The sequence below is a fragment of the Grus americana genome, chromosome 1, assembly GCF_028858705.1.
Source record: "Grus americana isolate bGruAme1 chromosome 1, bGruAme1.mat, whole genome shotgun sequence".
In the NCBI taxonomy this organism is placed as follows: Eukaryota; Metazoa; Chordata; class Aves; order Gruiformes; family Gruidae; genus Grus; species Grus americana.
The window spans coordinates 73,829,049-73,849,469 of NC_072852.1; the positions used below are offsets into that span (position 1 = coordinate 73,829,049).

The 20,421-nt window shown below is 38.7% G+C and overlaps 2 protein-coding genes across 15 annotated transcripts in view; one reads left to right on the forward strand and one right to left on the reverse strand.

Annotated features, from left to right (window-relative positions):
- The window catches only part of RECQL (RecQ like helicase), a 32,604-nt gene extending 27,925 nt beyond the window's left edge, over positions 1-4,679 (reverse strand). For 6 of the 13 annotated variants that reach the window (XR_008575407.1, XR_008575406.1, XR_008575409.1 and 3 more), the window contains exons 1-2: positions 1,439-2,259; positions 698-895 (exon numbers count right to left, since the gene is read on the reverse strand). Coding sequence is in view for 8 of the 13 variants with exons in the window: in XM_054812723.1 (XP_054668698.1) it covers positions 698-895; positions 1,439-1,550 (310 nt within the window). In the remaining 5 variants the exon portion in view is untranslated. The other 7 variants (XM_054812730.1, XM_054812725.1, XM_054812726.1 and 4 more) reach the window with 7 other exon arrangements.
- Positions 4,680-4,819: 140 nt separating this feature from the next.
- GOLT1B (golgi transport 1B) lies at positions 4,820-18,886 on the forward strand. Of its 2 annotated transcripts, none has more exons than XM_054812736.1 (5): positions 4,820-4,976; positions 9,428-9,519; positions 11,278-11,456; positions 14,838-14,919; positions 16,268-18,886. In XM_054812736.1, exons 1-5 carry the CDS (start codon positions 4,952-4,954, stop codon positions 16,304-16,306), a joined length of 417 nt encoding a protein of 138 aa, XP_054668711.1. In that variant the 5' UTR covers positions 4,820-4,951; the 3' UTR covers positions 16,307-18,886. The 2 variants fall into 2 exon arrangements, with proteins under 2 accessions (XP_054668711.1, XP_054668712.1); XM_054812737.1 differs by lacking the exon at positions 16,268-18,886 and adding an exon at positions 15,879-16,260.
- Positions 18,887-20,421: the final 1,535 nt, after the last annotated feature.

Genomic DNA, 20,421 nt, shown 5'->3' on the forward strand with positions numbered 1-20,421 from the left:
ATTCGATTTGGCTAGCCATAACATGGTCAAGACCCACCAGCTATCCAGGACTTCAGTTAATGTTTAACTTGAAAGACAGCACTTCCAAAAGAACAGCAGGTCTCACACCACCATGGGGCACTTGCCACTTGGACTAACTCTAACATACTAATGTATTCTATGTTACTTTGGGCAGTCAGCATCCATCTAATTTGCATAATTTGGTAAAATGGTGAGGCCACATAACCCATGGCAGACACAACCAACATCCTACCCGCTCAAGCAAGAAGAAACACAAAGACAGCAAGAATTAACTTTGGGAGTGCAAGATTGTTATTATCAAATCCTGAAAATACCCAGAGTGATTATTTTAAGAACATAAATAAACAGGGAATGTAATTATTGCAATATATCCAGATTTACTCTGGGATTCTTATAGCAACTCAAATCAAGTTGTGACTTTGCAACAAGAAAAGAATAAAAGCAGTTATAAGAGGCCATTCCTGTGATAATTCTGCCCAGAAGAACTCAGATTAGTATTTAGGAGTGTTCAGGGAGTTAAGTACAAACATTACCCTGCGTAATTAAGATGGCATGTCACCCAGCTGAACAAAATGACATAGAACAATATCATTATCCAAACAAAACTCTGCATGAACATGTTTTTCCCCTACTGAATTAGTTTACTTCTATGTTATAATATTTTGACTCTGCAAACCTCTTTTGTTCCATGCCTCAGCTGAGGTTTCGATGTCTTTACTTCCACCTGCCTCCAAGTCTCCCGAGGACTGCTTTATCAGATTCTTTACTCTCATCTTCTTTTGAAGCAGTTCCTGCTGTTTATCCACAAGCTCCTGAATCTGCATCTCCACTGCCTGCAGCTCATTTTCAATAGAAGCCAGTACCTCCTCTAGCACTGAATAGGAAAGCAAGGTGAAGGCAGTATAGAGACTACAGTAACATGCTAATCCCAGTTTTAAAGGATATTGTATTTCATTTATTGATTGAGAACAATCAAAACTGAACACAAACCAAAAGTATCTAGAAAAAACAGACAGCTTGACAGGCCCACGGATAAGATTATAGTATTTAACATCATATATGCCATGTAAATATACTTAGCAAAGCTTAACAACATATTTCTTGTATTAGTAGGCCATACATACACAGGTATACTGTAATTTGTCCTCTCCAATACAGCGTATGAGAGATATGGAACACTATCATTGCCCATGTTGATTAATAGAGAAAAAAAAAAAATCACAATCCAGTTTCTCAAAAGCAGCACCTCCCCAGACAAACATGTGAAATTACTTTATCTTCTGCAGATGCACGTTAAGCATTGATAAGCATATTGCATCAGCCCTGATATAAGAGCTTCTGTTACAATGCAGACAAGTACTCAAGCCAATTCCAAGGTGAGCATAAAATTAGAAAATTTTTAATAAAAAGCATTTACATGTGAAAAGCAACATTAATCTCAGCAAGTAAAGGTCTTCTGAGGATGGAAATTGGGACATTAGCAAAAAGTTACATTCCATGCACTCAGATCTCCCTTCTATGCAGAACATCAAGGTTTGAACACAGAGCTTTTGCTAACACAGGCCATTCTTCAGATCTGAAAAACATGAAACAAATACTCCCCAAAAGCATGGGTTACGTAAGTGAATCTTTGGCAGGAATTTGCCTCTTTACATTCTTATATGCATCTGTTTGAATTATGGATTGTGTTCTAGAATCCAATCCCAAGGGTTTAAAAGAATAATTTACACATACCACAGCAAGCCAAGCATGTATCGATGTTTCAGAGCCAGGTCAGAAAATCATAAGAAGAAATGTCATCCTTCCCCCCCACCCCACAAAATAAGAGACTTTGCTCCAAGCACAGCAGATATGATAATCTGTTTATGGAAGCAAAAGCATACGATATGGAAAAAGATATCCTCATTACAAATTGCACAAGATGAGGACATACGAATTCCTAAATGCCTACTGTTACTCAGCAGGAAAGAGCTAATAGTATCTTAAAACATGAAGCGTATTTTCCAAATATTGAAAACTGAGTAATTTCCTTGACAAACCTGTTTTTGTTTTACTTTTTAATCTAAGAAACAAAAAATTATCCAGTAAAAGAACTTTTTCTTCAAATCTGAAATATAATAACATAGACACTACAAACTCTTTTCTGTACATATTAAATTCATATACATAACAATCAATAACATCAGGTGATTGTGTCTGTTAACTAAAAGATAGCAAAATGAACACACTGAATGGTAATTTTGGATTACCTGCAACAGCTGCCATCTTTGGCGATTAGAGAATGTTATCCTTAGGAGACCTTATTTAACCAAGCAACTGTCACTAAGAATAAAATAAATAATAATAAAAAATTATTTCAGGAGTAATCCATCTAAACTTAGAACAAATTTACTGCAGGAGATTCTTTGTTAATATAGGAGGTGTTAATGTAACAGTTTAAGTACTGGTTCATTTAATCTGCCCATATAAATATGCCCAACTAGATGACAACACACTTTTTCCCATCAGCAAAAGGAACAGATACCAACTCACAACCAATTCCTAAGGCTATAGCTCACCACCCTTCTAATGAAACCAAGTGAATTTTGACCAAGTCATCAATTTTCTATGAGAGGCATTGTCTAATAGAGACCAGTCATTCACCTACCTTTGACTTTCTTTTTATCTCTTCAAAGACTATTTTATAGAAAAGTCTGAACAAATTATATTGTGTCCCTTAGAGAAGTAGCCACCATAACACTTAGAGGATCTTCTAGAAGGAAGTAGAAAAGTAGTGTGGTTCAGAGAAGGGCAACTGGTTTTGACTACATCAGCAGTGAGATGAACTTAGAATTCTAGTTATTGGGTAATTTTTTCAACAACATTCTTTGTTGTATTATACGCTAATAAAACAAAACTAAAGAAACATGCTATTCTCTCATCCTCGTTGAATTCTGAACCACTTACTATATACATGGGAGCCAAATCTGAGGGAAGGTGAAAGGGAACAAATTCAGCAGACCCTCACTATAAGATGATCCTAACATAACAAATATTTTACTACGTTCCTATAAATGGGGGGAAATAAATAAATATATATATATATAAAAGAATATGTGAACAAAACACTGACTTTGCCAGAAGAGGTTATAATTAAAAATAAGTTAAAGGCCCACACTTCAGAAAGAAGTTGATTATTGTATAAGATAACTCAGCAGCGTCCAGGTCACCCACATAATCCAAGTTACACAGTTCTGCCTCTATACCACCTGCCACTTGCACAAAAGTATTTGTAAATATTAGTCTCCCCAAAGTACACAGCAACTAAGGACATCCAGAAAAAACAGTAGCTATGGCACAGACACACTGTAAATGCAATACGCTACTTCTACTGCCCCCGTAAACACAATCCTTGCAAATATCGCTAGGCTGATAGGTTAGGAAACATAAGCTATTTTCTTATCCAAGGAGTGGGAAGAGAATGAAAATTACCTATGAAAGTATCCCTATATGCTGCTAAAGCTCCACGAGTGCTCCTGTCTCTAAAAGAAGTAGCTCAGCATAAGATATAATTGATTCTATACCACCACTGCCAACAAAGACCTCCAATTATCATTTGATTCCTCAAAGACACAGCTCCTAAGAATCTGAATACTGACAAACTCAAATCTTACAAACCAGAGTGGACAAAAGGCAAGTACAAGCATCTTGCCCATCAGGCAGCTTTACCCCCCTGTAAAACCAGCTAAATTCCTACGAATTCATCACATGACAGTCTTTTCTAAATAGTCCACTAGTGGGGAAAAAGAGGCCTCTAAGCACATACATGCTGGCCATGCCTAAACCAGACAGGTTAGTAACCAGCATTGCTTTCCACCCTGCACAGATTTAAATCAGTGTTCCAGCACTGGAAGCTTTCTTACCCCTCCTTCTATTCAGCCTCCAAATTAAAGCTGTTCAGCCCCAACTCTAAGTAGTGAGTGACATTAATAGAGCATTATCAAAGAACTCTTAAAATTAGGGAATAAAACCAACAATAATTGCACAAGCATAGTGTATCATCTTAGCAGTAAATATCACCCATCCAGCCATAAAACCGCGAGAAGCCACCTTAAAAAAAAAAAAAAACAAACCCTTACTAAGAGAGGAGTGGGGGGAAAGCCAAACCGACAGCACAGAGATATATTTGCACCGGCCGTTTCAGCATTCGTCACCTGCAAGCCGAACACGAGCCGGGGGCACGAAACGCGGGGAGCGGCTGCCTCACCGAGGCGGCCCCACGCCTCCAGCAGCCCGTGACGGGGCCGTCACGACCAGACAGGGAAGCCACCTGCTTGGTGGGCCGCGGAGCGGAGCAGGGGCCGGCAGCGCCGCGGAAGAAAGGCGGGCCGGAGGCTGCTGGGGTCACAGGGGCAGAGGAGGAGGAGGCGGCCGGCAGACCCACAGCCCATCACCCCCTTCCTCCCACACGACGGTTACAGCCCCAGCGCGCGCCGCCCGCCCCAACGGTTAGCGCCGAAGCGCGCGCTCCAACTCCGCCTCTGCACTCCCGCGCGCCGGCACCACGGCTGCTCCCTACTCCCACCTGCACAGCAAGTCTCAGGCCCCACCCCCCGGTTTCTCCTCTTCCGCTACCGGCTTCCCTCAGCCAATCGTCAAAAGAAGATGAGTGCGACGGCAACTACATCCATTCCCTCCTCCCCAATCAGGAACAGCCCCATGAGGCGCTCGTCTGCTTTAATGAAAGCAGAGAGGCGGGTACCGAGACGGGAGGGGGCGCAGCCGCCCGAACAACACGGCTGCTGATTGGCCTTGGCCCCTCCAATCGGCGGCGTTCTTTCACCCGGCGGCGAGGCGAAGGGGTCTGCGTGTTTCCGGAAGACGTGGCTGTGGCAGCCGCTGTTTCTCTGTCCCGCGCCTGCCGACCCCCGCTCCCGGCCCCGCCGCCACCATGATCTCCCTCTCAGATACTCAGAGTAAGAGCCACCCCCTCGCCACTGGTAGTCCGCGATGGGAGGCGGGGAGCCGGTCGCCCGCCGTGGCACTGGGGGCGGCCGAGCCGCGGAGCGGGGAGGCGGCCGAGCAGCGCGGGGCGGGCCTGGCCTGCCGGTCCCGGACCTTCAACCATTGTTCGCGCCCGCAGCGCGTCGGTTGCAGCCGTTGGAGCGGGCGCGACTCAGGGCCCGGGCCACTGTGGCGGAGCCCCTCTGTGGAGAGCTCTTCTCCTTCTCCGGCCCACGCCCGCTCGGGGCTCCGGCTGAGCGCGGTGCGGAGCCGCGTCCCTCGGCGCTGGGGCGGGAGTCGCTGAGGAGGGCTTCGGCTTGTGCAGGCGATGGAGGGCCATCCGCACGCCCGTTTCCCTCCCCGTGGTGGCCCCTGGCGAGCACCGGCTGGAAACCAGCAGCGGGGTGGGAACAGGCGGGCACAGGCGGAGCTCACCTGGCCGCGCCTGTCGGCACCGCCGCTTCGTGAGGGCTGCTAAAACCGCGCCGGCCTCGGGTCTAGTGGCGGTACCGTGAGTTGCCAGGTGAAAGGGGAAGCGAGATGGGGTGCAGGGCCGGTTCCCTCCTCCGTAGGAGGGCACTGCCCCCAGCGCTGCCGCTACTTGCGTTTGTCTTGGGCTGTCAGACCTCTCGTGTTGGCAGCGGAGATGTGACGTGACGATGGCGAGAATGAATGAAAGCCGAACGGTGAACAAAAGTAACAATTAGCTAAAGTCTTCTAGTATGCCTCCGTGTGGACGTTAGTGGTTTGGAATCACTTAATTATACGTCAGTGGCTCTTTTGTGGTTCTCCTAACTCTGTTACCACACTAAATGGTTGCAGGTGACACAGAAGGGATTTTAAGGTGAGGACCAGGCATTTGATCTGAAGTGAAAAAAGAAGTACTTGTATGTGACTGTTGTCCTGTTTTCACTGGATAGAAATATTTGGAAATAGAGATGCTGAAAGGGAAAATACAAATAAATCAATTGGAAGGGCTTCATAAGAGTTTAAATTGCAAGGTAAAGGAGAATGTTAGGTCTTTGATTTAAATTGACATCTCATATATGATACATTTCTGGCATGGTTGCCATGAAAGGAAATTAGTCCGCTTGATAAGTGCTGTAGTGTCAGTTATGAAGGAGGGCAAGTTTGAAAGATGTAGAAAAGAAAAAGACTAAGTTTAACTTGCTACCAGGATACTGGAAGTGGAGGTGCTGGAGAGCCAGTCAAGGCTAAGGATGAAGACGGGCAGAAAAGCAACCTAGCAGCAGTCTAGGTCAATGATTTCTTGAGAAATTCAGGTGCTGTGCTCTGTTACTGGGATGGATACTAACCATTGGGGTTAATTTTTAGATTTCTGCTTGATTAAACCCTTGTGGATTTTGCTTTTGCCCATTCCCCTGTCATCTTGTCCAGAGTATTAATTGGAAGAAGAAAAAAAAAGCTCTTCGGAAAGAGATTTGCTGTTCTTCCTTCCTTAGTTCCTCGTTTGGGACCCTCAGCTAACTGCAGTGCTGACTCTGTTAGTTTTAACTTTCAGAGCCAAAAGTAGTGAGTAAAACACTGTGGAGCTGAGGGATTTTTAGGATTTTTCTCACAGTTTTTCTGAAATTCTGAAGATATAAGATATTTTTAAACTCACTGCTGTCTGGAAAAGTATGGAGTTCACCATAAAGTCACTGGTGGAGTAGCGTGATAAATATCTGGAGAGGCCCACTGCATTAGTTGAGGTTTGGAAAGTTAAATTTGCAGCAATAGTCTAGAACCCTTTTGAAATGATTCACTGAATGCAGTTATAAATTGCCAGTAATTGCAAAAGAATGCACTCAGTTTTTCCCAAACAAATTAATTTTGCAATACTAAAAAATACTACTAGTAAAATAATAATTAAAAAATGAAACTTTTCATAACCCCTAAACTGCATTAATTTTTGTCTTCAGAGAGCCTATAGTGCACAATTCCGTTCTTATTTTGTACACAAAAGATGGAGGAAGTACATTGTCTTCCCTGAATTTTCACAAGCAATGCGTCTTAATTTTAAGTCTTAGTATTTACTAAGCTGTTTTGATACAGGACTGGAGCACTCTTGCACAGCTTACAGGATTTCTGCAGAAACATTGAGAAAACATTGTTCCCTCCTCTCTGTAAGTCATAATAATTTAAAAAGTATCCAGAGCAAATGTCACATGGCTAGTATGTGTTCCTGCATTTCTAGGCATTGAAAGGTTGTATTTGAATAATATGGGAAGGCTCTTCTGGTGCAGGAGAAAGTGTTTAAAAGTAGTTCACACCCTCTCTAAAAATTCCTAGTTCATTATTGCAAAGACTATGTACAAAATGAGAGTGGGGTTTTTTTTCCTTACTCTAAGAATGCTTGTCAAATATATTTCCAAATTCTGATATGAATCAAGTCAGTAATACCTTCTCCTGAGATATTGACAACAGAGAATAATAGTCCTGGACCACTCATCTTTCAGCAGTAATTTTGGGATGATGAGAATGGTGTTCCTGTTTTGTTTAGTTTTTTCTTTCTTTTCCCTCCACTAACCAGTGAATACGGTTGACTTCTAAAGTGAATCTGAATCTGTTGTAGCAGTAGATGATTACAAACATGTTTCAAGTGAATACAGGAGAAGTGTCACAGTAGTAATTGCAGCAACTGTTGGGAGTTGGCCTCTGCCTTCTTGCTAGATCCCTACTTTGTGCTGTGTCTGAGGGAGGAATGAATATTCACTTCCCATGACTGCATATTTGCCTTATTGGCAGCTGGTAATTCCTTTGGAGTCCTGCCTCCAAGTGTTTTCCTTGCAGAATACAGATTGTCTGCTCTTCTAAAGTAAAGGGTACTAGAGAAAAGGGCAGATTGCAATTGTTATATTGCCTTCAGTCAGCAGATTCATTGAAAATACAATTTGCAGTTCCATTTTTCATTGTAAAGGAGTATTGAGAATGTCTGCAGTAAATCAATTGTAGCAGGTTACGTAGTAGTTTTAATTCTGGGTGGTTAAAATGCTCGTAGCAAAAGTTTAAAGTGGCAGGCGATACAGAACTACAGATTTAACACCATGTGGTCTGCAACCTTGCTGAAAGATGAGCCCTTACTGAAGTTAGGGAAGTTGAATGTTGCTGTAACAAATCTCTTTACTCTGAGCTGTTTTGAATTTTTTTGCAATAGCTAAATGGAAGTTCCAAAATAGGCAGAATGATACTCCATTACTCCTGAGCTCTTCAAGCAACTAAAAGATCAGCTAGAGCTACATTACAGTCAGAAGTGCCACTGAAATAGGTTTAGGTAGATCTGGCTAACAGTAGCACTGAAGGCTATGACAGTGTGAGTGGGGGTTTTGTTTGTTTTGGGTTAGACTATATAAAACTACTGGGATCTTCAAAATATATGTATGCATACACAGACACACACTGGGCTGCCAGCCTGTCTATAGTATTGGGGCTGGTTTTGCTAGCAACTGCTCTATCCTGTATGTTTCTAAATTCCCTGGTCACAGGGATAGCAGTAATGTAAGGGTGGTGAGTACATGGATAAATGTAAAGATTTTTGCAGCCGTGTTGCTGCTGTTCCTGTTATTTCTCTCCTATTCAGTCTGTGTGAAAGGATGGCCTTAGACATTTCATTTTAAAAGTAGGAGGTATTTCTAAGTATGGTCTTCAAGATACCTTAGAGGCTATTGTCAAATGGTAGCTTTAATCATAGCTTGACATTTCTAGCCCAGTTTCTTAGGCAAACCTTCCATCCTACTCTTGTCTTCCCAGTATTTCTTGAGCAACCTTTACAGACAGGCAGAACTCAATGATATTTAGTATCTACTAGCTTTGTGAAAACTGGCAACTGGCTGGAGACCCAAGCTAGTGTGTAATAGCTGTCAGTGCACGTGTAATTTGGAAAGATCCTACAGCATTAATCTGAATTGTGTTTCATCCAGAAGTTAGGGGAAGTGTGACTGCTGTGCAGGATTATGGGAGGTGGAACGTGAGATCTCAGGAGGATGGAAAGGACCAGGGCACTTGCGTTACTGTGGTAAACATAAGAGGATCAGAGTTACAAATGGAAAACAAAGTTTAGTTATCTGTTCACAAAACAATCCTTTTCCCCATACTAGCAGTAAATCAAAAGGGATGTCTTTTGCTGTATACATATGCATGTACACTTTTTTTTGTTGCATTCAATTTCAATATGTAGTTCTAAATATGTACTTTTTGATAAGCAGCTTCCAAAGATATCTCTGTTACTGAAGTAATTGGTGTCTACAAGACTTACTATATCTGTATGCTCAGGAAAGTTTTTAGGTGGTCATAAAATAGGCTGAGTTTTTCTGTAAATTTAAAATGTCTGTAGATTGGACTTTTTAACTTTTTCACAATTTTTCTGTATGAGTTTTTCCTGGTACCATGTTTTGTTACATGCCTAAATTTGTTTCTTTTTCAGAGATTGGAATGGGACTAACAGGCTTTGGAGTGTTTTTCCTTTTCTTTGGAATGATACTCTTCTTTGACAAAGCTCTTTTGGCTATTGGAAATGTAAGTGCCTGCTGTTTAGTCTTAGATTCTGCACTGCTGAGAATTAAGTATGATATAGTAAATGAAAAATGGAATAATATGTTATCGATTCCAAACTGGATCACAAAAATACTGTGGCAATTTGGTATAAAGGAAGAGGTGTGCTCAGTGATACGAGTGAATCATTTTTCTTGATTAAGGTTAGAACAGCTCACATGAATAAGTATTTTATCTCCAGGTCAGGCCTGCTGTAGGTTGGTCAGACAAGAAGCAGCTTGTTCCACAGTTATGCTGCTGCAAATAAGATTTTTAGGTTGGCTGTCATTACTAATGCTTTCTGGTTTTGTGATCTTGTAAGATAACTGACAAATTTAAGTATCTATTTGGATAAGAACAGTGACGTGTTCTGTACACACTAGCAAACGTAGCTTTGCTTTATGAGGAAAGAAGTATGAATTGCTGATATACCAGGTTTAGAATAACCAATCACCCTTCATAGTAGAGAGATCTAATATTTTAAGTTTTTACCAAAACAAAGTTTTCACTTAAAGCAGGATATAAAATAAATCCTAGTTCTGGTACACAAAATTCCCAATCCAAAGCAAATATAGCGTGACAGGGTGTTTTCTGCATGTGATAATGTCTTTGCCTCTGCTCTTCTCAGGTTTGCCAGCCAGCCAAGAGCACAGCCTGGTAGATGATTGCATCCTCTTTTGCTGATGCCTAAAAGTCTGTGGTCAGAACTGATCAGTGTCATCCTGTGGCAGCAGAGTCAAAAACTGAGATTCACTGAAGGAAAATATAAAATGTATATTTGAATTTGGTGTATTAGTTGAAGCATTGAACCATCAGTGAAGTGATGAGTAAAAAAAAATAATACTTTTTTTTTTTCCTAATGTAAGGTGCAAATACAAGATCCTTTTTAGGGAAAATGATAAAAACATAGGTAGGAAGAGACAATGACAGGCTGTGAGGTAACCAAAGATAATACAAGAAAAGGTACTGTATCCTTACAGAAAGTTTTAAAAAATAGTGATATCGGGGGAAAAGGTGATAAGAAAGTGGTTTATTATATAACATACTCAAGATTATAGATGAAATTTTGTAAATTCTGAGACACTATCCTCTTTTTAGCAAAAGCGTTGCCCAGATGTATGCTTACAAGCTGAAATAATTACAAATCCTGTGGCTAAAGGAACTAAAAGTAGTTCTAACTAGGTGGGACAGACTAGTGTGACAGTGTGATAGTGTTCAGTCTGTACTGGAACTAGTAAACGGTTGAAAGACTATACACAGTAAACAAAACAACAACAAAGCCCAAGGAAGATAACCAATAATGCTTTTCAGCTGTTTTTTTCTTTTTTTGGCTTTGCGCTGTTCAGGAGATCAGCTATTGAAGATGCCCATGGTACAGAACAGAGGTGCTTTTGTAACATGTCTGTCCTCAGTTTTTTAGGAATCTTGGCTATCAGTGGTACTAAGCTTCAGCACTGCTTGTGGATAATGATTGTACTTATGTTACAGGACAGATAACTGTTGTCACCAGGTCTTTTGACATGATTGTGTTTGAGAGAAGAGTTTTGAATGCTAGCTACAAATGCTGTAAGATGGACGTTACAAAAGAAAATCACTAGTAAATTCCTTCTCACCATCTATCTTTTGGTATTAAAAGAAGTGCAAGAAATGCAATCTAATTTTGTAGAATATATATGTTTACATCCTAAACTTTGGAATTTAATTAGCTATTTTCTTTCTTTCGTTGGTTTTTGTCTTTTCTAGGTTTTATTTGTGGCTGGCTTGTCTTTTGTTATTGGTTTAGAAAGAACATTTAGATTCTTCTTTCAAAAACACAAAATGAAAGCAACAGGCTTTTTCCTGGGTGGTGTGCTCATAGTTCTCATTGGTTGGCCTTTAATAGGAATGATCCTTGAAATTTATGGGTTCTTCCTATTATTCAGGTAAGATTTGTTTCAAAATACCTTTCTGTATTGGTGTATCTAGGAATAAATGTGTTTGTTTAGTCTTGTCACGCTACAGCTGACAAAGCAGCAAAGTGTTCACTTTTGATAGATTTTTGTATAAAGTTGTTGATTCACATTTGCAAGATGTGGAAAGTTGGTAAGTATTTTATCGAGGCTCAAATCTGCTAATGTTTGTGAGGTGTATACCAAATTGACTTTGGTAATGTTGTTTATGTCTAACCAAAGAATTGTAAAGCTTCAAAATATCTGGGAGTCCAAATTGTCAGCAGTGCAAAGTTTAAATATTTCCTCATAAAAAAGGCAATTTAGGTTTTTTGTTGGTGTTTAGGTTTTTGGTTTGTTTTTTTTTTTTTTTTTGTGGGGAGTTTGTTGTTTAACCAACGAGGCAAAGTACTTGGTTATTTTTGTTATTTCATCAAAATAGTTGGTTATTTCATTACTGCGGTAGCCCAGTGAAAAGATGTTTTCTGTCATGTTTCATTATGCATGTGCCTTAGTATAGTCAGAACTGCTGGGTTTGGTTAGTATTATCTGGATTGAGTTAAGGAAAGATGACAATTCTTAGTTTTTGAACAGCAGTCTTGATCCACCTTAAAGATTTCACAATGTGTCTTTTGAGTTATTCTTATATGCAATTGTAATGGTAAAAGAATTTGACTTGTTACAACCTGTATATCCATATTTTATCTTTATTTCCATGGTTGAAGTTCCATACTCTACCATATTTTGTACTTTGTTCTATACTAATAAGTAAGAAGGGAGGCTTTTAGTTTTTGAACTTCTGTTCAGATGAAGACTGTTCCATTAATGCTTATTAATCTAATAACAGACCCCTAAAATATTTAAGTGTTCAGCTGCTGGCTAAATAATACAGTTCCTGTTAATCAAAGTCAAACCACTATTCTCTGGCGCTCTTCTTTCCATTCAGTAAAATTGTATGTTAATCGTGTATTTAGTTTAGATAAAATGTTTAAATCTTTTAGAAAAATAAAAAAATCTTAACTTGGCTTTTAATATATGCTTCTTATTGTTCTACTCTGTATTACTCTGAACTCTATCACTGCAAGTGTTTTGAAAATCACAATATTTAATGAATGCACTGTCACTTCTTGTATGTAGCACTTGGGTTTAATCAACCGGTACAAAGCAAGTAGAGCGTGTTTCCAACCAAATACCTCTCCTTTCAAAAGATCTTGAAAGAATTATAAATTACTGTGTCTAAGCAGGCATGGTTATGGATTATCTATTGGTGCTAGCCCCTGGCTAGCAGGGTAAAATAAATGTTGAACAGATACTAGAAGGTCAGTAGTTATCCCTAGGTCACTGGGACTATCCCTTAGCCAGAAGAGTATCAACAAGGGCTAGATGAACATTCACACCTGGAATTATCTGATCTGTTTTAATTTAAAACATCTCTAGACCAGCTTTTCTAGTGCTTAACAGTTCTTAGAATCTAAATCCCGTGCTACAATGTTAGCTAGTTGCTACTTCAAACAAAGCTTTTTGTTTGCTTCAATCTTGTTCATTTCAACCATTATCATGTTTTTGGCAACTTGCTCCTTTCTGAAGAAGTTAAAAATCGAGCCTTTTCTCAAGGTTCTTCCTTTCCAAAAGCAGCCTTTCTGTCAATTTTATGATTCCTCAGGGTCCCGCTGTTTGGTTGCATAACAGAAAATTTCCCTGGTTATCATTGGTTTCTGAAGTACATAATTTTCTGAGGCTCAAGGAATACCAGATGCACCTTTAGATTTGTTAGGGCAGTATGTTGTGACGATGGACACTTCAGTGTACACTAATGCTTCTAGTCATGTGGATTACCAGGACTTTTATATGGAAAACCTTTATATTTATCAAGAGCAATTTAGCAATTCTAGTAACTTTCCTTCAACTCAGACTAAGATAGTACAAATGTAAACCACTGTATTCTACTTTTTTCAGTCTCTTGATTTTTAGGCCACTAAATTAATTCCACTAGGTGTTCAGATCCCTCTAGAATCTTTACTTGTAGATTATTGTCTTGCATATCTAGACTACTTTTACACAGTCACTTTTCATACACCCTGTAGCAGTAATTGCAGAGCCCCTGTTGTCCACAAAGCAATGGTTAGGTACTGGTGACCAAGAACACTTAAAAAAAAGACAGGATTGCAAAGATGATTTTTTTTTTTTTTAAATGCATCTGACTGAAGTGAGAGAAATTTATTATTTTACTCTGGTTTAAATCTAGAATGTCTTTCCTTTCTTGTCTTTATTTAAAAAGCTGCCACAAGTTTCCCATCGGAGGTTTAGTCTTTTGCCATACTTTCACACATTCAGATTGCATCCACTGGAGAAGGCTATTATGAGACAGTATCTCTTGTTGTACTCTCAGCTGCTTTTGGAGCCTTGTTCAGATTACAGGCATCCAAAGTTATGGCTAACAATACTATCCTGCCTATACTGACTATTCCTTATTCTTGGCTACACTAATTGTTTTAATCTGTTACAAGTGGTTTGTGTGCCCTGCATCATAATTTACTGGACCAGTGAAATGATCTGGTCTTTAAAAAAAGAAAATACTAGGAAAAACTTGCTGGTATGGGTATTATCCAGCAAATAGTTCTTACAAGTGTGGTGGAGTGGATGATTACTTGTGAAACTTCACTGTTTGACTGTGGCTGAGGTTTCATTACACGTTAATCCTAACTCTACTCCAGGAATGTGTAGCTCAACAAGAGATAACTCAGAATGCCACCACCAGCTGAATTGCTGCAGCTGACTGCAAAACGCCATGGAAAATTTGTTTTCCTGCTGCAGAGATGAAATGGACAGTGCAAGGGACTACGCCATAGCAGCTATCCTAGGCAACATCCCCTGGCTCAAGATTCAAATTCCTGATTTTCCATAAATTTGTCAAATAAGTGAATATACAACTCTGTCATGCTTAATTTTATTTATTTAATGTAAAGAGTACCACAGAAGGTTTCAAAGGGGATTACTCAGAATTAATTTCAGTTGTTTTTGCATCAGATATTGCAAGACTGTATTTCCTAAAATGTAAAAAGAAATCTCAAAATATGTATGGTAACTTTGGGAAATTACTCAGGAGCATCAGTGCTGCTAATTAAGTTAGGTATTTAAGAGCTGACTTATAAGAGCTGTGAAGAAAATTAAGTCCATTTAAAAATAAAGTGTTTCTTTCCTGGTTTTCACTTTGCTGAATGTATGTTGATATATGTGGTAAAATTAATTTGCTGCTAACAAGCTACAAGATTTTATGTAATCTTGGTTTAAAAAATACCTCCTATTCATTTTATAGCAATATGAGAATAGTTTAATTATAAAAACTAATACAATCTTCTGATATCTTACCTAAAGGGGATTCTTTCCTGTGGTGGTTGGCTTTATTAGAAGAGTTCCAGTTCTTGGATATCTCTTGAATTTACCCGGTATAAGCTCGGTAAGTGTTCGGTACTTCATGCAAAATTTGAAGCTTGTACTGTTTTTTATTCCATTGTTATAGCAATAGTAGAAATGCATCAGAAATAGAGCAAATGGAACTTTAGACTTTGAGTGTATTGCTGTGTAGTTCTTGCACCATACAGATCACCTTCATTCCCAGTGAGATACAAAAGGAACAAAAGGGCACCTTTGCGGACGCTTACCCCGCTTACGCACTGTGAAGTGGAAAGAGCCATGGATTGTGACTCGGAACGCTGGGGTTCTGCTTCCAGCTTCACTGCTGGCCCTAGGTGACCAGATAGGCGAACCGTGCCACTGTTCTGTGCTTCTTCGGTCTGTACGATGAGGAGGACAGTGTTCTGTGTCTAGTATTTGGATATTTTTATGAAAAGTGACCTGTGAAAGCAAACAGTGTAGTTCAATGTTAAGTTGCAGCTTGTACGGTGAATCCAGAAACTCTCATGACACACAATCTATCATCAAATATATTTATTAAGGTCCACTGCACCAGACTATGTCTTGCTGTTTACTAAGAGTTGTATTTTTTCAAATGCTGTTTTCCATTTTCTTAACCAAATAGCCAGGGATTTGAAGACAATTAACAGGTGCCAGAAAGATGGTAATCTAGGATGTTTCAGTCAACTACTTTTACTGTGCTAATTTCTGTATGTATTTTAACACAAGCATTTTTAACCCTAGTTTTGAAAGCAACAGTTTTAATAGCTACTACTAAAAAAATTAATAGTGGGTATAACTTAGATGTGTACAGTCTGTTTTTTAAAATTTAGCGTTCAAGATCATCTGTTCCAATCCTACAGTTAGGCCAAGTTCTGGCTCATAATTAATGATCAATTGAATGTTTCATTTGTCAATTGATCTTAGTCAGTCACATTTAATTTGATCATAACAGGGTTAAATCTTCTTTTAAAAAGATAATTGTTAATGTTTTATTCAAAGCCTACGTAGGCTCAGAAGAGAATCCACAGTAATGGTCAGTTGAAATATCTTACTTGGTCTACTAATGCATGTGTGGCTGATACTGTATTGTTTTGTTTTAATCATTAAGCTAGCAGTGTTATCTGCATTCTTCTATTTCCTTTTTCATTCTGTTGCATCTTCATTTGCACTGTTAATGTCTATATGAGAAAAACATGTCATGCAGAAACACAATTGCAATGTAAGATTTTTAGTTTTCACAAACTTAAACCATGAGACCTTGGTGAGTACTATTTGACTCTCATTTTCAGTCACGTACTAACTGTGCCAGTAGCAAGTATTATTTGAGAGTAACTTCACTGTACATAAATGTCATGCAGCTTAAAATCTTTTTGTCTCCTTTTCTACAGCTTGTAGATAAAGTTGGAGAAAGCAACAACATGGTATAATGACGAGAGCGGAAGACTGATTCTAAACTTATTGTATTATTTATAAAATCCTTTTGAAGAATACTCAGCACAAAGATTAAGTTGTGTACAAAGGAAACGCTTGTTACATTCTTTACATAACAGTTTAATTTAAAATGTATAGTCAACAATATACATTAGAAAAGAAGCTCAACAAGTATGCTTCTAGGAAAGTAACTCCAGAGTTCAGGAAGTAAACTGAAGAGGTGAAAGTCATGGAATAACCCATGTTACAACTGTTCAGGACTTCTTTTGTTGTTTTTGGAAAACATGCTAGAGGCAAATGAACCCTTGTGGAATTAACAGTGCCTGTACTTTACCTCCTTATTTTGAAGGTGCAGTAGAGCAAACAGGCCTACATTTTTAAGGGTGACCCAAACTCATCCAACCCTCTGCTTACTATCCTCAGAGTGCAAAAATACAAACAGAAAACTTCTTGTGTAACAAGAGATGCGTCTTTGCATGAAGGTTAAGATGACTATTCATCTTTAAGTGTATTATGACAAAAAAAAGGAAACCCTACACGGTTCTGTTGTAAACAATTTTGTAAATATGTGGCTGAAATAAAACATTGTTATCTTAATGTTTCAAAGCCAAATGTACATTGATTGTATTTGCTTTCCGTTTTGGAATACGCAAAAGGTCAATCTTTAATAACTTCAGTCTTAAATGTTGGTTCTGAACTTGTAGAGCTCAACAGGGAACTCTGGAAACTGACTTGTACTCCTTCCAGTTTGTTCTCCTTGAGTTCTGTTACATGTGCATCCGGATGAGAATGTAGCCCCTTGTCACTAACATGAAAACTCTTGTGAAATATGCGTAGTTCACAAAAAATGCATTTAGTTAAGGTGCTGATATGAATCCTGTGAAACGTATCTTATCGAAATTTGAACCTTTGTTTTTAAATAGCTTGAAGCTAAGGTTTCTTTGTTTACTCTGGAACTACAAATTGACTTATTTTTCACGGTAATAAAATTAAAACTTAAACTTCTGTGTACGTGAGTCTCTGGGGAGGAAATTGAGCTAATGGGACTAACTAAAGATCAAGTGCCAATCTCCATATGTTTTGTAACTTGTTGCTTGGGTTATCTTCAAATAACATAAAACTTCTATTAGACACGGCAACAACTTTGCTATTACAGAGATTCTTAGCTAACCTGGAATAAATGTCCCCTGCTAATGCAAGGGTCACATTTCTGCTTCTATTGGAATGTCGAACATTGTGCACTTTCAATAGATTTAGTTATGTAGTGTCCTCACCTAACAAAATGTGATCATTAAGTAAATTGTATTTGTGCAGGCTTTGGGGGTTTCTGTTGGTTTTAACTTTCTTTTCCATTAAATGTAATCCTAAAAAAATTACCGAAATGCAATCATAGTATTTTAAGTAGCTATGTAGTCTTAAAGGTCTAACGACTGTTTGGGTTTTCTTTTTTTATTATTATTATTATTATGTGGTTAAAATTGGTATTTTTCCAAAATAACTTTGCAGTTAAGAAGAATCCTCATCTACCAACCCTTTTGGAAGTTGTTACAAAGCTTATTTGTATAAGGCATGTTTTATCTTCATTAAAACTGTATAATTAGCCACAATCTACTATTCCCAATTTTAAATTGCTTCCTTCTCAAACAGGCACAAATGATTCAGTGAAAAAATGCTATTATATTTACAATGAATACCATCTGAAAAATAAGTGGGTTTATCTTACAAATGACAAAAATTTGCTATATTTGCCTGACGGTGTGTGTGTTACAGTTTACAGACCAGACTAAATATGACTTGTGGCTTCTACCTCAAGAGATGAACCAATTTTAACTGCTCCCTTAGATCTATTGTGTGTTAAAATGACTAGAGAATAACACTACAGTAGTTTAGCAAACTCATCTTGTTTGCTTTGGCAGAGCACTAGTCTGTACTGTGGGAATCAAGTACTGTTTAAAGCAGACAGTGTTCATCATTTACATTAGAAGTCAGCTACCTGAAGGCTTTTGTTCTTGTCTCTTGAAAAGTAATGTGATGGGAAAGGTGGATTGCACCGCATGACTACAGAGCTCGGACTGAAAGCAAATTGCTTGGTAAGCTGAAGTACCTTCCTCAACAATAAAGCTGATGATGCCTTTCAGAGGGGATGAATGTGTTGCTGTATATCATCTTTTAGCCCTCTGAAATGCCAGGATGTAGGCAGTTCATCTCGCTTCTATTTAATTCATTGCTTTAAATAAAAAATCGGTTTTTGTCAGATGTGAACTGTTGTGAAAAGCGTCTGAGGGAGCAAAATTGTATGTTGAATTTAGCATAGTCTTTATCCCTCAAGGTAACGTTGTCTTTGAGACAGTTTTGCCAAGATAAACGTGGGTGGCAGCAAAAGTTAAAATGACTTAGCCTTAAAGTGTTTCTGTAGTTGTAAAAATATCTTTAACAGAAACATGCTTGGAACATTTCCCCTTTTAAATGTAATTTATAATTGCTGCTTTAAAAATCGTGAGGATGGATCTTATTCTGAGCAAATGAATACTGTAAATATCCTTGTCATACCTTGAATAAATGGATACCTTTTTCTATAATTTGTCTTTGTGTCTCTTTAATTGCATATTTTAAGAAAGTGTTTTGACAGATTTTCCTTTCCAAAAGTTATGGAGTGCATGCTGTTACTGCTTGGCCATCTTACACTCTTGTGACTGTCATAGTAAATAGTGTCTTTGATTAATCTTAAATGGAAAGGTTTCCTCTTTTTCTTAGAATAAACCTTTTACTTACACATCCCCCTAGTTATTCAGGTTCCAGTTTCAAACACATCACAACAAAATGTGGAAATTACAGTTATATGGGAAATAGTTTGTTAAACTACCTCCTTCTCTGAGGAAATAACTGTGAAACTTTAGGAGGAAAAGGACAGGTCTAGAACTCGGAGCAGGTTCTAGTCTCTGCTTTCACTTTATTTCAAGGATAGGAGCGTGAGCTCTCTGTAGCCTAGAGAGTGGCCTAATAAGCAAGTTTAGTATTCTTTTCTGCAGGCTTGCAGCCCACTGTTGAGGATTTTCACAGAGGGACTAGAACAGCAAAGCAGGGATTTTTAACTGGTTGTTGAGGTGTTGTGTTGGTGCTATGTGCTAGTTAATGCCCTAAAAACTTACATTGACTAACTTTTACCAAAGTTGATACTACCCTAAGAATGACAAAGAATTGACACTTCCTAATTTAAAAGGAAAAAAATCCCAGCTATATCTAGTTATGTTTGTTAAACTGTGGGAGGTATAATGTTAATCTGTACGTAGCTCATGGCCAGTTAGTTTCAGTGAACAATAGCCATTTATAAACCAGAAATACTTTGACTCTGTTATTGCTCACAATACGCTACCACTGTAGTTTAGAATCTGTGTCAAAAACATTGTAAAGAAAGGTATCTTGTCTCTGTAGTAGATGTCAAAGGAAAAGTTTTACTTTAAAAGGATTGCTTTAAAATGGTTTCCCTGCCAGATTTCAAGGTACAGACTCACTAGTTGTTGCCTTTCTGGTTAGCTTGATTATTGGGCTGGAGAGTCCATGTCCCTAAACCAAATGTATATACGTATCTTCCTACTGTCTCTTCAGATGTCACTGCCAACCCTTGGACTTGTGTCTCTTTCTCCGGCTGCCATGTCCTGGCTGCTTTGGCTGTTACTTCTGCCCTTCAGATTGCCATTACTGACTATGACAGCAGAATTTGGCCTTTGTGGCCTGTTCATTCTAAGCTTTACCCCTCTAGTATTGATCTTGGCATATTAAAGCATCTTTCAGAAGACTTGGATCTCATGCTCAGTCCAACAAAGAGATTCTGCAGCTGCTGTAATCCCTCGCCAAGCCCAATTTCAGCACAATTATTATATGCTAAAGCATTCCTCTCAAATATGTAACAATTTACAGAAAAACAACAGGAGTAATTTGGTGTGGAATTCATTATCTCAAACTAAGTGTTATGACTGTCAATTTGTGATAGTGCTCAAGATCGATTTATAGAAATGCATTTATGTGTTTTTTACCACTCATTAATGCGTCTAGTTTATCTGCTGAAGTAGCGCATGTCTGAAGGTATACTTGCTGAAAAGCACGTGTGTTT

What these genes read in the sequence shown, in the direction of transcription:
- GOLT1B (XM_054812736.1), top strand. Translation starts at nt 4,952, where the DNA reads ATGATCTCCCTCTCAGATACTCAGA. An exon ending in CTCTTTTGGCTATTGGAAAT is followed by an intron (nt 9,520 to 11,277) that starts GTAAGTGCCTGC and finishes TGTCTTTTCTAG; the next exon opens with GTTTTATTTGTGGCTGGCTT. An exon ending in GGGTTCTTCCTATTATTCAG is followed by an intron (nt 11,457 to 14,837) that starts GTAAGATTTGTT and finishes TCTTACCTAAAG; the next exon opens with GGGATTCTTTCCTGTGGTGG.